This window comes from Akebia trifoliata, chromosome 4 (genome assembly GCF_017979445.1).
Source record: "Akebia trifoliata isolate Shusen 1 chromosome 4, ASM1797944v1, whole genome shotgun sequence".
Lineage (NCBI taxonomy): Eukaryota > Viridiplantae > Streptophyta > Magnoliopsida > Ranunculales > Lardizabalaceae > Akebia > Akebia trifoliata.
Window position 1 is genome coordinate 16,019,912 of NC_141378.1, and position 17,519 is coordinate 16,037,430.

The window sequence follows — 17,519 nt, forward strand, 5'->3', positions numbered from 1 at the left end:
TTCCTTCACGATATGGGCACTACCTTCCATGATAAACTTAATCGATGAAACCCTGAGATATGTAACAACTTAGCTTGCTTAACCATCGGGTTTGCCTCTTCAGTTGGTATTCCATAATGTTTTCTACTACTATGAGGGCTAAAAAGGATGCAAAACAAATTATGCTTCCTCTACTCTCTGTGATACTCCATTAAGAAAGAAATCAATCCTTCCTCTATGTATTCCTTGTAAGAGATGTACACTATAAACCACCAATTTGTAGAGCAAACATATCTAGTTGGTACCCACAATTAGGGATGCAACTTGATCCGGTTTAAACCAAGAATTGAATCAAACCGATAGCTTTGGATTGATCGATTCGATTTGGAACTAGTTGTTGTTCGGTTCTAGGTTTAGAAAAATGGAGAACCGATCAATTTGGTTTGGTTCTCAGTTTAAGGCTTGTATAGAATCGAACCATACCAAGAACCGAACCTTATATAATAAATAATAAATATATTTATTTATTATGAATTATTTTAGGAGTTAGGACATAGATTAATGGCTTCTTTACGAATAAATAAAAATATTTTTTCAATGAATAGATTAATGACTTATTATAAAAAAAAATTTATGTTTATTATTTAGTTTTTTATATAAAAAAATATGTTGTTTCCAACTAAGTTTATAGGAGCCTATTAAAAAAAACTAAATTTATAAGATGTTGGTTAACCAAGGAACCAAACCTTAGTTTGGTTTGGGTTGGTTCGGTTCTATTGGCATTTCAGTTCAGTTTTGGTTCTTATTTAGTAAAATTGACCTATGTTGATTCGATTTCGATTTAGCCACAAACCAAATCAAACCGAACTGAGTTTCACCCCTACCCACAATGGTTTGGAAAGCTTACCACTTACGTGTGTTCATTGAAAGACAAGTGGGGACTAGGAAAAGTACATTAGAATTAAATAATTACTAGTATATATTTAAAGAGTTTTTCCATTACAATTTATTGGATTTTAATGATTTTTTTTTTTTTTTTTGTCACATTTGAGCTCACTTTTAGGTAATATTTATGTCAGTAACATATTATATGTATGGGATTATGAATTTGAATGAATAAAGTTATTGTCTCTAAGATACTCTCTTTTGGTTAAAGATTTTTTCCCTAGCAATGTATTGAATTTTTAATGATTTTTTTGTCTCATTTGAGCTCACTTTTAGGTAATATTTCTTTGTTGGTACAATATAGGATCCCGAATTTAAATGAATAAAGTTATTATCTCTAATATACCCTGTCCCTTTTTTAAAATAAGCAAAAGATTCAATAAAAATGATAAATTTGAGAGTCCAACTCAAAATCAATTGGCAACAAGTGGAGAGGCCTAGGAGCTTATAAGGAGAGAGATAAGGCAATGAGTGTCCGAGATAAGGCAATGAGTGTCCGATGTGGGACTAAACTCAACATGCTCCCGCACGTGTGGGTCGGATTGGACTAAAACACGTGAAGATATGAATTGAGTGACGTGAAGGAAAGAAAGACCCGTTTTGATACCATGATAAATTTTGAGAGCAACTCAAAACCAATTGACAATAAGTGGAGCAGCCCAAGAGCTTATAAGGAGAGATACAAGGCAATGAGTGTAAGGAGAGAAATAAGGCAATGAGTGTCCAATGTGGGACTAAACTCAACAAAAAGGAAAGAAAGGAATTTTAGAGAATCCTGAGATTATGCCCACAATTATAAATTTTAGAAAGTTAATGAACTCAAAGTAAGATCTCCAAAATATAAACATCCACTATGTAAAAAAGGCCCATATTTGACGGTCTTAGCCCGTCAAATTTTAAGAAATTTGACAGACCCTCTCGTCAAATATGCCCGTCAAATATTCTTTTGTAGAATTTTTTTTTTGACGGCTCTGGACTATCAAATTATTAGAGAATGGGCTTTAAAAAAAACAAAAAAAATCCATGGAGTATGACCGTCGAATTTGGAGGTTTAACAAACAATAGCACGGTCCTTTAATTCACCAATCACAATGAACGAAATAATAATTAAAAAAATCAGAAAAAGAAAAATAATAAAACAAACTCCAAATTAAACTAAATAACCCAAAATGAATATACATGTAAACCTCTTAACACACACATTAGTCATACATATATAGGAGAAACTTAAGAGGGAGGGATTAACAAGCTGAGAATCCAAATCATCTTCTTTCCATCGTACTTATCGATTACTTTCATGCCGTAGGATAAGAAGATTCCATGGCAATACCACAACCCTTCCTTGGCATCAACATCTCTTTGCATTCTTATGTATCCTTCCTCTCCCCATCCCAAGCCCCACGAATTCTTCACCAACCAATATTTGGTCCCATCATCACTCGTCCCGTAATCAACAGCAGTGACACCATGGTCTAGATCAGTGCCACATTGTCCAGTGAAAACACCGCTCGAGTAGAATTGAAAGTCAAATTCACTAGCATCGATAGCCACAGACACGGGCTGATTTGCCACGGCCTTCAATAGGGCCTTCTCGCTATTGGTTGGAACATCTTCATACCCAGTGATTTTAGCTGCCGATGAGGCTGTCTTCTTGGTGTTGCAAGTAGCATCAATTCCCTTGTAAGGATAGTTAGTTTCGGTAGTGAGGCCCTTGTTGTGTTGGATGAATTTGAAGGCGTCGTCCATAACACCACCCCCACATATCCTTGGTCCACTCCACTAGTATCGCAGTCTACTAGTTCTTGTTTAGATAGAGAGATCAGCTTACCCGTTGTGAGCTGCTTAATCCCTTCCATAGCTGCCACTGCTGAGAATGCCCAACAACATCCTACATTTCCATACAAGTTAGAAAACAGTGAGACAGAAATCAAATTCACATTCTTGGGTTGTATACAAAAACTTCCATACAAGTTAGAAAACAGTGAGACAGAAACCAAATTCACATTCTTGGTTTACTTCAACAACATTGATGACAGTTACTCTTAGGAAATCCAAGTAATGCTAAATGGCTTACAACAGTCTTGCATTAATTCCAAACAGCATAAGAAAACAGAAGTGACACAACTCAAATGCAGAACCAGACTTCACAAGATTAGGAACCTCAATGCCAGAAGCATGAGAGAAGATTAGACCCGATGCAGGGATTACCAGTAAGTTGTAAAAGAATAAGATTTTGCACACAGTCACGGAACACTGAATATCTGAATATTTGTGTGCATTAGAAGAAATTACTCACCTCACCAGTAGCAATATATGTTGGAGAAACTTATCCTCAAATTCACGGCAAAGCTCCAAAGCTATAGCTCTTGTGCCTTCAGCACTATGGACCATTTGTTCGCCAAGCCTAACTAACTCATCTTCAACTATTTGAGACTTTCCCTGCAATCTACAAAGTTTAAAAGAAAAGAAATATTAAATATTACAAACTCAAACTAATCGAAACTTTAAATCTACATTTGGTAGGATTTAGAAGTTTCACGTACATGGTATTACTTTTAAATTACATTACCAATCCCAAACCCAAATATAAAGGACTAGGATTATGTCAGGTCGATAGTCGGCATAAAATATATTATCTAATATAAATTTATAACTTTTTAAATTTTCGTAAAATATAACATTAAAAAAAGGATACTAGTGGGCATGCCTACGAGAGGTTGTAAGTCTTCAAGCCTTTCTGGTTTGGGTCTGCCTAATCCCCAATTACTTTCAAAAAAAAAAAAGATAAAATTTCATTATAAGTGTTTGATTAGTAAATAATGAAATTATGTTCTTTCCCAAAATTTTATCTTCCAAAGTAAATTTTTTGAACTACTAAACATAGAGAAGTCATCACTTTAACTCTTAGCCAATGTCCCTTATCAAAAGAACAACATCAAGAAAGTTGAATGCTTCTAGTATGAAATTCTCAACAAATCCATAGGTTCTATTTCATTGTATGAAATTCGTTTTCAAGAGAATTAAGAATTCCTTGAAAAAATGATCATCGGAAAATGAATTTCATTGTTTGATTGAAACAATGGAAAATGTCAAAAAGAGAGTTGATTTAAAATAACCGTTTCATCATTTGAACCGTTGGCATGTGATGATGAGATCCAACCTCAAATCAACCAATTAGGAGTGGAGTTGTTTCTTTTCTTAATTCAAAATTCAAAATTCAAAAGTAAAATCTTAATTAAAAACAAACTTTACCTCTCTCAGATCTCGGTGGAGTCATGATGGAGCAATGTGGACGTTGGGGACGTGTGATATGATGCTCCAGTCCTCTCCTACCTCCTTTTGGCAACGTGCTCCCAGAACAGAGCACCAAATAATTTCCAAGTGTTGAAGCGAGGTGAGCTGTTTCAGCTCCTCAGACACGCACATCAAGGAATCAGAGAACTTTATTGACAACCTTTGGAGCGATGTAAGATGAGCCAAACCTTCAGGGAGTGACAAATGTTGTGAGAAATGGATAGACAGAGACTTGAGATTGTTGTTGCTGTTGTTAACTTGGTTGGTGGGCAATGACCTTGAAAGAACACCTACATCCCCTCCTAAAGTCAACTCTTCATCGTTCCTAACTGTTTAATTGGAAACCTACATATTGGATGGGCCATGACCCAAAAAATCAGAAAACTAGACAATCTTAGACATTCTCGCATATCGTAAAACTTGGACAATCTAGCTACGTGGATTCCAAATTTCAAGAGCAAAAAATGGGTTATTACGGTGTTTCAAGAAAACATTCAGCTTGACTAAATATGCAAACAAATTAACAACCTATACTAATCAATCAAATTACAAGTTTCAATTAGAGAAAAGCAAATGTCCTAGGGACTTCCATGACTAGATTTTTCTAAAGGGGGACTCTAGGAGAACTTACTAAATGTCTAAAATCAAAGAAGAACCTTTGGCTTCAAGCCAAAGTGGCACCTCTTTCAATATTAGAAAGACATACAGAAATTCTTTATAAGCATGCAAATAAGTCTATTTCATTTTTGTGACAATCAACCAAATCGATAGTTCGAATCATACAATCAAATTAGCTCTCTCTAGGAACCCTTTCTAAACATTTAATTCTAAAACAACTTTACTTTCGTAAAATCCCAAGGCGATATATATATAAAGAATAAACAAATCATCTAATATAAAATGATAGGAGTTACTGAAAATTATCTGAAATGTTAATATGCCAAAAATAACTAGAGAAGTATCAAATAACCAACCTTCTCTGACACAGCAAATGCAGCCTGCACAGGAGTCATCCCTTGAAATGGAAGTAGAACTGTCGTGAGCTCCCAAAGCACAATCCCAAAGCTATACACATCGACTTTCCTTGTATAATCAGGAATTCGAGAATCAGAGAGTGCAAAATTGGCTAAGATACTCAAAAGCAACATTGATGAATATCTTTAGTCCAGTTAATGAAGACTTTTAGCTAAATAATTTTACTAATAAACAATAACTTCTGACAAGGCAATACTCACGGTTCACAACGTTACATGACAAAAAGGACTTGTGCTTGCATAAATATTCAGAACGGAACAATAAAATTTGAACCCACATATTTATCTAGAAATTTAGTACAAAAACATACCTCTTAAACAAAATACACAAGAAAAAAGATATACTATTCCAAAAAAATAAAAATATGTTGATACTTTATAAAATATTAAACAAAATTACAAAATTTCTTATTCAAATATAGTATAAAAATACATTTTTTCAAAGTTTTGTGAGTAAGTCGGGATCAAATTGCTGATGAAAGAATCCCAATTAATAATCTCTCTCCTAACCAACAATAAATCAACTCAGTACTTGACCCTCCATGAGTGGAAAAGTTAACAATACATTTGAAACAATCTAGGATGGATTCTTCTAATTGAGTACTAAGTTGATAACCATGGAACCTTGGAGAATCAACCACATTCAAGCACTCTTCTTTCACCAACTCAAGGAAATCTGTGCCATACTAATGAACCAAGAAACAAAGAAAAATGGGTTAAGGCTCTCAATCAACATAGCCGTAGAAAAATGAATCCCTATAAGTACTGATCTGTAGGAAATCTATTTTTTTTTCCCCTCAAATCCCAACCGTCGTGTTGATAGAGAGCCTCAACCATGAACAGAAATTTGATTCTGCCAACCACACCCTCACCCACCTTTGAGAAGCATAATGCTTGTTGGAAACCTAGTATATAGAAATCTCTTTGATGAAATATATTCCAATCAACAAAAATAAAATAAAATAAAATAAAATATTTTAAAGTTACTAATCAGGCTAATATTTTGTTTAAAGTTCAAGCTACCAAACATCACATCCTCATTGGGTTCCCCCATTCATATGGAAAGATAAAATACATAATCAAGCAAGAAATAGAAAACAAAAAAGTTACTAATCAGGCTAATATTTTGTTTAAAGTTCAAGCTACTAAACATCACATCCTCATTGGGTTCCCCCATTCATATGGAAAGATAAAATACATAATCAAGCAAGAAGTAGAAAACAAAAGAAACAAAAACAAAAGTAAAGAGAAAACATGAAACAAATATCTAGTCTCGGTGAGTAGATCAAGGTATTACTGAAACCCAACTTTGTAAATAAATCTGTTTTTCTCTATAATGACTCTTATTGTTCTCTTTATTGATTGTAGCTGGAGAATCAGATTAAGCAGATTGTTGAAGCTGGTGGGTCAGCTACAAAGGATGAATAGAAGTTGTAGTTGTGGTGGTAGAAGGCAATCTAATAAAGTTTAAAATAAGCGAGTGAGATGTAGAATATGTAATGAGATCAGAGGAAATATTAGCCTATGTAGCTGCAACCACCAGTGGCCTCTGAACATGATCTCTAATAATTAATGGCACCATACCGCCAATGCAACTACACATTGTGATCAAGGCATGGGACTCAATGAATAAAATCAACGATCCAATATGATCCACACACTTTATAAAATGGGTCAATCCGTAATTAGGAATATTTAAACCTACTAAAATGTGGTGGACTAAGAATCAACACAGCTTAGCCATCTCCTCCACAAAAAATGAAGGGTGACACCAAAAATCACTAAAACTAATAAAAGAAATGAAACATGACATACTCTCACTAATTTGTGCAACCTATTGCATAAAAAGGCAAAATTGATGAAAAATTAATCTACTCCCACGATAAGCACGTGTTAACGTGGGGTTCATGGTAGTGCCAATCTCAATGAGACCTATCAACACGTGTTAACGTGGGGTTCATGTTTAATTGTGTATTGCTTTCCAGCCCCACCATTGTCTAAAATACTTCGCGAATTGTTTCGTTATATATTTCCAACATAGCAAAGAACCCATTGCAACATAGTCACATTACCGTGACTGTAGATCCACGATATTAATTAAAAAAATAGAATTCAAAAATAGAATCCAACAATAATCTAAATGCAACTTACCATGATTGAAAAAGCTATACGAAGATCATCGAAATTGGAATTCAAGCAAGGTAGAAGAAGATATGGGTATTGATTTTAGAAGAAAAGGAGTGTTGTTATGAGATGAGAATGATCAAGAACATCAATAAACAACTATACATTAAAATGACTTCAAAATTAAGATCTTACATGTCCCCCGCCCTAGCATGTTCGACAATCTCATGGCGGAGGTTAACATCCAATGATCGGGGAAGGGAACCCGTGGTTATCTCTTTTGAGGTCTCTTGTATTCTGACCCTCTGAACAGGCAGCATTCACGCAAATTATTGGCTACAACACAAAACAACCAATATTATTAAAATATAAAATCAAGAAGAACCGGTAGTCCAATTCAAATTAACAAATAGAAATTACACCTTTGTGTACCTAAATTGCTGATCTACATTCTTTAAAAGGCTTCAACAATGAAAACACTTGAAAATCCCTTGGAGAACCTCTGGTCTAACCTTGCTGGTTCAAGTAACAAGACGAAAACATATTTGAACTCAAGACGAAGGGGCAAGTAGGCATTGTTCTTGTGACTCTTTCCTCTGATTAATAAATTGAAAAAGAATAAAAAAAATATGTTTGTAGCTTTTATAGAAAAGCACATGAAAAAACATATGTATAGGATCCATTTTTCTGTTACAAAGCCATAGCCAAGTGTGAGCTTATATGTATGTTTGAGCCAACCCTTTGATTGACTCATGGGTCATATGGAACCCATAAAAATGGGGAACTAACAATTAGATTGACATATATAGACCTTACCCAAAACCATGAGCAGCAATTAGATTGGCATATGAAGACTTGTAACTGATATTACTAACACAAGCACATACCAAAAAAAAAAAAAAAAAGGAAATAAAAGGATAGATCATCTTCAAGTACATGATATTGAAAATTAGTAAATTTACTTAAACACAAATACAAACCATGGAAAGGGCGGTCCATCAAACAAATAACATCTCGGTAGCTTTTACATTACAAATATTACAAAGGAATCATTACCGATGATTTTTTCCCTGAGGATGCAAAAGAAAATGCATGCGCTGAAATCATTGTAATAACTTCCCAATATTCGCTTGCAGTTCATGGAGCTCCAAAGGGGTGTGCTGCTTAAACAATGATACAAGTGTTGAAGAACAAACAAGTCAACTTCATATCCTATGAGCTGGGCAAGGGCAAGCTAAAAGAATCACTATGAACTAATACTGGGGGACAATGCACAAAGTATGTTAGGCAAGGACTTCAATTCAATGGGTTGATTTTCAAAGTAAGAACACATAATGGCATTCAGAACAAATTCACACTATGGAATATAGTTCCTGTTTTAGGCAACATGTGCTCTATATGCACCTTTTAAATGGATCAGATTGAATATGCAAGACCCCCCAAAAAAGTAAGAAGAAACAAATGTTACGATCACAAGCAATCCAAAATGAGAATAATACTTGCATACGATAGACAAGGCAGAGCTTGCTAAAAAAAAAAAATGAGTCGTGCTGGAGTGACCTCAAATGGTATAAAGCATTTGATATTGGTAACCCAAACTCAAAGACTTAGGAGTATAAACTAATGGTGGTTGATGGTGGTGGTGGTCTTTTGAATGTTTGTTTCAGTATAAACTAATGTTTGTTTTAGTTGACGAAAGTGTAATTCACCCTAATTATTATTTTAACTTATCTAAGAGAATCTTAATGATACTTCCTGACATAGAGTCCTTATAACTTTAACACACATTTCAAAATGTTATATACAATTGAGTAGCAGTTGGAGATATGTTAACGAAGATGTGAGCTGTCCGTTTGTTGCAAATCAGTAGAAACAACAAAAGGGTTTTCTGTTGCCTTAAGGGTTAGTGGGTGCTTCTTCTTTTATTAAAACAAGAGAAAGCTTGAGAATCCAGGTAAGGTAACAAATTTAAAAGAGATGCCCAAGAATAAAGGGCATTGTTAATTAATTTCAGATCCTCTCTATTGTTGCCACTATTTATTTATATAATATAGATCCATAGATGTTTTAAACAACAACAACAACTCATACTCTTCTTTCCTATCAAACGAACAACAACAAATAAAAATACAACTAATATAATGTCTTTTGTCAAAATGATTGTTTTTTTTTAAACATAATATCCTCAATGGTCCATGGGTTATTACATTGGATGCTCCATGCTTCATGGCTGTAGTGCCACATGCAAAAAACCGATCTTTGCATGAGGAAGTCTATCGTGCCTATGTAACTCGTGCCTCTAGTGGAGATCTCGATAATTCACCAATTATAGAACAAATCCTGATGCTACTTCAGAAGAATTCATCAGAGTCGTTCGAAACACACTTACTTTCTTTTGAGCTGAACATGAGAAAGCAGAAAATTTTACTCGCCTTTCAGGTAGTTTTAAAAAAAATTTATAAATGATTGAAACTTATTCTTTACGTGGCCTTCTTTGAAGTCCCAAGTTAAGTTCACCTTATTTTCTACTACATTGTATATAAGTTTACCTTATATATTTCTTTAATGTGAAGTGTAGGACTTTTTACTATGGTATTATGACGATCATTGTTTAGATGGTGGGACTGTCAAAATGAAAATTGTAAAGGTTTAGTGCCACATAGTCTCTTATTCTAGTTTCTACTATGGAAGTCAGAAGCTGTGATTAGTAAGATTGGAGGCATTCATCTTGCAAACAAGGAGAAAGAACAAGTTTAAGTAAGAAACAGTAAATAGGGTGTTATCTTTTAGGACTTCATTTGTAAAATAATTTTCAGTAGAAGTGTCTAAGGGTCAAAAGACTAGAGGTTAGGAGTTCCAGTTGGCTGAGTTTGATCCAGGATTCAAGTGTCAGTACCACTCACAGTATTGGCAAGTGGTAGTACTGATATATGTCAGGTGACACAATGCTATATGCGTAAATAATGCCAACAGATCTTGTTACTTCTAAAGAATTGCATGACTGCTTCAAAGTGAAATACATTTCTCTCACAGGCATCCCATCTAACCCCTACCATCTTAGCATAGAGCAAGAGTGAGTAGATGATCTGCCATGTGCTACCCTCCACTTTACAAATAATCATCTACTCCACTTTCCTTAAGGTTTGGTATCCTCAAGCATCCATCCAGCCTGCCTTCCATATTAACCAAAACTCGCTCTCTCATGAACCCAACCCATATCAGTCCCATCCCCTTCAAATCTTATAGACCTTATCAACCCTTCTCTAGGAAGATAGATATCTCAATAGTTGAGTACCAGACCAAACCAAGCTGTCCCTACTCTCATGTACTTTCCTAAACTAGCATCAAAATATCTTGTTCATAACTATTATGATGTACTTTACGATCTTTATGATTTAAGATTTGCCATAAATCCATGACATTGTGGGTCATTATTTGAGGAGAATATTTTCCATGGCGGCAGTTCCTTGGTCTACATCTCCCAAAGGGCCAAAACAGTCATACCTAACTTAGAACTTTAGCCAACTAAGATGTGGGACCCAATCAAAGACACACATGGCAGAGCAAGGCCCAAAACAGAGGGCCCAATCAAAATCTCACAAGGTCCCAGAAAAGGGCCCAAGGGCTGCTATGTATGGGCTGGGTACCATTGGCACTGCCCATGGTCCCACAATCAATCCTAACATATTGAGTAGAAAAACCTTGGCCTGACCAAGATTAATTTCACATTTATCAAATTCGTTAACTAACAAGAAACACACATCATGCAGCAACGTTACTAAAATTCGTTCCAATTGACCAAAACCAGTAAAAAAAATGATCCACTCAATCGGGAACACGTTTATCCATGTTGAGGTTATTTCTTCTTAGGTCTTTCCATTGAAGACCAAGGTCAAGGGCATGTCATCTGTTGAAAACAGGTTCAGCATTTCATTTTCTCAGAGATGAAAAAAAAAATCTAAGAGGAAGAAGAACTTATTTTGAACATTGGCAAGAATCTGGCTGAATTCCGGCAAGCAAGGAAAATGAATCAACTGCATCCTTATAGTAGACTAAGCAGAAAAAATGAATGTTAACTGAAGTTATAAATGAAAAAATAACATAGTGTCACCAAAACACAAGTCGAAGTTCAAAATACAACCTAGTTTCATCAATAATCAATTCACTAAAGGATACAAATATATGATTGGAAGATAGCAAGCATGTTAACTGTAGTGATTCAGAGGTCAAATGGGAAAAATAATGGAAAAGAAGTTAACCAAAAACTGTACTCTTATGAGGAGAATAGCAGCATCTGCTTGAGAATATCAATGGACTGGCTCCCGCACTCAGTGCAATGCACATTGTGACTAATGTTTCTAGTCAGAGCTTCCACAACTTGTACCCCTTCTTCACTGAGTGGTCGCCATTCTCCATTGTGAAATATTTACACAAGTCCACAAAAGACTACAAACAAAATATAAGAAAAATAGAAAATAGACTAATTTTTTCTTCTATTATGTCGACAAAATATCAGAACCTTAAACAAAGTTTTCTGAAATACAAATTATTGTGATGTTTCAGAATGCAACTGAAATCAGATATATTGATAATAACATCAGTAGGAAAAAAATCAGAACTCAGGTTTTCTACTAGTTAAAATGTTTAGAAGGAGTTCAGGGGTTTCTTTCTTTGAAGATTTGCATCAAAGTGGGATCTTGTGATTGATCAAGGCACATAGATAGCTTCATAGTGTAGCTATAAACTAGTTACAAATCAGTCCCATAATTTATCTGCAATTAATCACATAAGATTTTGTGGAATCCAAAACCCTAGATCTCATCCTCATCAATCTGAACAATGCTATGGATCCATCAGCCTAAGAGAGAGAGAGAGAGTCACCTTAAAAAACAACAGTGAACAGATCACTTCGAGATTGAGAGATCACTCCATCGTTTCCAATGTTCAGAGATCGAGAGATCACTTCGAGTGACCAGAAATCGAGCGATTGAGCGATGACATCGATCCATACTCCAGAGATGAGATCGATCTAGAGATGAGATCAAGGGAGACAGGGAGAGAAATCGATCGACTGTGAGAAAGTAATGGAGAGGTCGATCGATTGAGTGTGTGTGTGTGTGTGTGAGAGAGAGAGAGAGAGAGAGAGAGAAACAGTGAGAGAGAGAGGCAGAGAGTGAGAAGTCGATCGATCGACTGTGAGAGAGAGACGGAGGAAACAGTTAGAGGCAGAGAGAGAGAGAGGTAGAGAGTGAGTGTGATGGACCGAAAACGTGGTCCACAGGCCGCGGAATTTCGGATTTAAAATTCGACGGGCCAGGCCCAACCAATTTTTTTTTGAAAAAATTGGGAATTTCACGTAGTGATCCAGCTTAACCAAACAATTGTGAAAGATAAATTGTCTATAAGTTGAAATTATCTTCATAAACTATTAAAACAAGCCATAAACAAAAATTAAAAATAAAAATAAAAACAATTAGAATTTTCAAAGACAGGTCTCATTTGGTTAGATGTATGTTAGATGACTCAAAGTAATAATAATAGTCAAACAGACATCCAGATAAGAGTTGTTTTTTGTTCAAGTTCAATGTTAATTTGCTAGTGACTAAAGTAGCTCATTTCCTGGACACCAATCTAGATTTTGTACCAATTGGACGTCCAACTGATACCAAGACCTTCTCCTTGATCTACCCTTCTTAGCCTTTACCGAAGAAAAATGGATATCTGAGAAACTTATGTTTTTCCTCCAATCAATCTTAGCCTTACATTGGATATTTGCTAAAAACTTAGTTTGGGAAATATCATTAATGTAAAATAGAACACATACCGTGGAAGTTCCCATATATCATCAGCTAATCAAAAAATTATGGATGATGAATATATAAGACGCTTAAAGTTCTCTAAGAAATCCATAGCCTCCTTTTCTATCTTCTGCCCCACCGAAAACTAAGCAGGAGCTAGAAGGACGGGCATTGGTATTGAAATCAATGCATTGTTCAAATACTCTTCAAGCATCGGTCTATATCCACTGTAGTGCCATTTTGCCTCTTGCATGTATGCTTTGCATAAATCTGCCCACTAAAATGATAAAAATGAAAAAACCACTATTAATTAGCTTTCTTTGATTTTTTTTCAAAAGTTGGTCACGTTGTCATAAATATTATCTCTTATAATTATTGAAGCTGAAGTGAGGGTTTGTGTTATAAACATTGGTAAACCCAACTGGTTTTTAGGAGAGGCGACTAATAATTAAGCTAAGATTTGTTTGATGGAGAAAAATGCTTATTGAATCAGATTCTATGTTTGTGGTTCAAGGACTTCAACTTAGAGTTGCAACCTGGGTGAGTTGGAGACTAAACCTAAGCTCAATCCAAGTGGTAGAACCCTCAACCCGAGTTCAACTCAATCTTTTTGTACTTTTTCATCTTGGGTCCTGATAGACATGGTCGTGTTCGTGGTGTTGGCCTGGGACCGACTCCCAGTAAATTATTTACATCATCTTCCAAAAATTCCTCTAGCGATTCTGCTAAGGTACTTAGATTGAAGGAGAAACTTGAGTCTTTAGAGCAATAACAGATTGTGAGAGATGCTGAGGTGGAAAGACTCAAGGAATTGATCATTACTCTAATGAGAAAGGTAAATTCTCATTGATAATTGAATATGTTGTGTTTTAAAATATTTTATTAATAAATAAATATTGATTGATATGACTAATTTGATTAATGTATATGAAGTGTAGGTTGATGAACAACACAATCAACACGACAATGATCAGTGTCAACAACAACCATGATAGATAGTTTTTATTTTTTTAATGACAAACATGGATTTATAAGCATTGGATTTGTAAGCATCAAATATGGATTTATAAGCATTGACTCTTAATTCAATCGACTTATTATTTTGTTATACTTGTCTCTTAACTAATTTGATTTACTAAGTAATTGTATTTAATTAACAGGTTGTATAAAAATAAATATTTAATTACAAATAATTTTAAAATTTTAAAAAAAATCTTATTAGTGGCGGCCATTACCGCCACTATAAGTATTCAAAATCGTATTTATAGTTACGGTAAAAAATTAATAAGCGGCGGTCACTACAGTCACTATAGGTCTCATTTATATCTATAGTGACGGTAATATAATCAATTAGCGGCAGTTTGTGACCGTTACCATAGATCTCATTTATATCTATAGTGACGGTAATAATTTTAATTAGCGACGATTTTTTATCGTCACTATAGGTCTCATTCATACTCATAGCGACAGTAATACATCCATTAGCAGCGGTTTTCGACTGCCACTATAGGACTTCATATGGCCTTTAGCTACACCACCTATAGTGGCGTTACACGTGGCCATCACTATTAATAATAGTGGCGGTTTTTGGTATTTGCGGCAGTTTTTGACCCCCGCTAAAAGCCTAAAATTTTGTAGTGTTAATTTGCCCAAGTTTGATAATTTTGGGTGGGTTGACTCGTTGAATACCCCTAGTTTCATTATAATCAATAAATAAATTTTATATCTTAAAAATATATATATAATATTAAAAAAAACCCACTAATAAATAAAATCACAACCAACATCCATATCCAACATTGAGAGATTATTTAGACAAATCATACTTAATCAAAACCCATATTAGTAATATCTAATTGTCCACAAGACATAATAATAAGATGGCATCAAAAACTTTAACAAAAAAATATAAATTATAATAAAATTATTTGTATGTTAGTATTGGGTACGGGTTGATCGATCCCTCAACCTGAGTTCAACTCAAATTGGGGTCAGGATGAGATATCCTAACTAAGCTCAAGTCATGTTTTACATAACTCAGCCCAGGCTCTCTCATCAATCGGGTTGAGCTCGGGCCAGCCCGCCCAGGTTGCAGCCCTACTTCAAGATGGACAGCTTCGTTGGCATTTGTTGCTGATGTGATTTGGAAAATTAATTAAGCGTGTGCGGAGAGAGCAGAACATTGTTGCTGATGCACTTGGCAAGCATGCCTCAATGGCCAGTCTTCCCAGTATTTTTTTCTATTTAACGTAGAATTGTTTAACATTATAACTCTACTAGTAACGTGTATACTGGAATTATATATATATACAGAAGTAAACCAACCTAGCAAACCGATCTAGGGAACAAAGTGAACCAAGAAATGAATTATCTCTACCAACCCCTAGGAACTGGGTTCATTCTAGGATGGAAAACCATGAACCCGAATTCGAACTGAGTGAACCGATGAATGAAATAATATAAATTTATTATAATCCTAATGACAATCAATATCACAATCTCTACATATCTGATTCGGTGTATCATAATTTACCTTATTATAGTCAGAAATCGATCAATTTCTATAAAGATATGGATATGCCCGGGAAGCTACAAAGGCCTTCGCAGAGGACATGATGTGCCTACCATTTCTAAGAATTCAATCTGTGTGAAGCAAGGAGAATTATTCTTTCACCATGTAAATTATTTGATTTTCAATATAATTTCACTTTGCTTGACTATCGGGATAAATAAATAAATAAAGGAATTCTATTTGACTTCAATTTTTAACGATAGAAAATTTTCATTTAAAAAAATGTTTTAAACATTGAACTGATGATCAGATCAAATCAGTCAGATCATGCTTGGACCCTGGATCAATTGTGTCAAACCATTGCATGATTTTGTAAAAATCGATCATAAAAATATATGTATGTTTTTCCTAAAATACTTTTAATTATTTTCATAAGAGGAAATACTTTAAAAAAAAAAAAAAAAAAAAACCAATGGTTTACTAGTCCGACCAATTTAATTACATAATCCAGTCAAACCCGATCAAACCACCATCGGTCTGATTTTTAAAATAGTGGTTTAAAATGCTATTTTAAGTCAACTTTTTGTAAATTTTTAGACTCAACTCACTTGGCCGAAATATATCCATATTGGACCTCACAAGCGTGGGTTCAAATAGGGAGTAAGTTTAAACCATATGAATGTAAATAGTTGTGTATATATATTTCATCATCATATGTATATATGACGATGATGATATATACCTTGGCCCAAATATTAAAAACAAAAAACAACAATGAAATTTAACAAATGAAATTGATAGTGTTAGAGAACCAAATGCAACATATTATGATACATGAGATACATTGTATCATATCAATGTATCTCACCTTAAAAGGAAGGGAATGTGGGAGAATAATATTGTAGGAGTCAAAAAATTTGAAGAGACCTTGCAATTCTATAAATTATCAAAAAGTCCTTAAAATCAAATTTGGGCTTATACATTTTAATTAGGACTCATTGATTGAGACGGACTTATATGATTTGGGTTTAAGCTATCGCAAATAAAACCTATGATCTAAAATAAAATTAAGTGATTTACATATTAAGTGTTGGGCCCTACACCCAAATAAATGAGTTTGGCCCACCAATAACCCATAAAATCCTTAAAATTGGATTCGGGCAAATTTAACTTTTTAGATAAACAAATCAAAGATTTTTCTTTAAGTCATGACATAATTGAAAAGTGAAATTAATTTTAAGTATATAAATACCAAAGTCTCCCTTATTTGGAGGGGGATCTGGATTACTTTTTCTCAGAAGACAGAAGTTCTCTCTCTAGAGTAGAAGAAGCTCTCAAGCCCTCCTCCAAAAATAAAACAAAGCTCTTCAAAAGATTTGGATTTTGATTAAAGAGAAAATCAAGCTTAAAGTCCTTCTCCAGAAGTCAAGAAAACATTCTCAGCCGATAAAGCGTGAAACCCAGAGAGAAGGTAAATCATGGGTTTTGGCATAAAGATAACTGATAATCGATCCAAAAGACATCATCAAAGTGACGGTCCCGATTTGTGACTAATATTTACAACTAAAGCCAATTGAAAATAAGTCATTTTTACTGTAACGACTGATGGAATTTGTCACTGAAAAACAACTGTTTATAGCTATCATTTTTTTAGCAAAATACAGTCGCAATTTGCCTATTATGACATAGTGCCCTATCTCCAACAATTGTTTGGTCTCCTGATTGGACTTTCTTGTGGCATCTAAAAATATGATCTGATGTCATAAGAATGTAAAAGATAAAATTCGAAGAATGTTGGATTTTTTTATTTTTTATTTTTTTGTGATGGAAATG

The 17,519-nt window shown here is 34.5% G+C and overlaps 1 protein-coding gene and 1 pseudogene across 12 annotated transcripts; both read right to left on the bottom strand.

The window, feature by feature from the left end:
• Positions 1-1,955: 1,955 nt before the first annotated feature.
• On the bottom strand, positions 1,956-3,203 carry LOC147404142 (senescence-specific cysteine protease SAG39-like; annotated as a pseudogene). Its single transcript, XR_015177705.1, has 2 exons — positions 3,023-3,203; positions 1,956-2,883 (listed from the first exon to the last, which is right to left on the bottom strand). The product of XR_015177705.1 is annotated as a senescence-specific cysteine protease SAG39-like (transcript).
• LOC147404143 (serine/threonine-protein kinase STY13-like) lies at positions 2,673-12,606 on the bottom strand. Of its 11 annotated transcripts, none has more exons than XM_086439983.1 (7): positions 12,258-12,606; positions 8,433-8,536; positions 7,572-7,712; positions 5,193-5,301; positions 4,177-4,406; positions 3,221-3,370; positions 2,673-2,812 (listed from the first exon to the last, which is right to left on the bottom strand). In XM_086439983.1, exons 3-5 carry the CDS (start codon positions 7,694-7,696, stop codon positions 4,368-4,370), a joined length of 273 nt encoding a protein of 90 aa, XP_086296109.1. In that variant the 5' UTR covers positions 7,697-7,712; positions 8,433-8,536; positions 12,258-12,606; the 3' UTR covers positions 2,673-2,812; positions 3,221-3,370; positions 4,177-4,367. The 11 variants fall into 11 exon arrangements, with proteins under 11 accessions (XP_086296109.1, XP_086296108.1, XP_086296107.1 ...); XM_086439982.1 differs by lacking the exon at positions 8,433-8,536 and adding an exon at positions 7,799-7,892 and having other exon boundaries at positions 12,258-12,605; XM_086439981.1 differs by lacking the exon at positions 8,433-8,536 and adding an exon at positions 7,809-7,892 and having other exon boundaries at positions 12,258-12,604.
• Between the last annotated feature and the right edge of the window lie 4,913 nt (positions 12,607-17,519).

Coding starts and splice junctions, on each gene's coding strand:
- LOC147404143 (XM_086439984.1), bottom strand. CDS start 7,696: ATGCTGCCTGTTCAGAGGGTCAGAATACAAGAGACCTCAAAAGAGATA. Junction 5,302..7,571: donor CATGCTAGGGCGGGGGACAT/GTAAGATCTTAA, acceptor TGATTATACAAG/GAAAGTCGATGTGTATAGCT. Junction 4,407..5,192: donor CATTTGCTGTGTCAGAGAAG/GTTGGTTATTTG, acceptor CACTCCCTGAAG/GTTTGGCTCATCTTACATCG.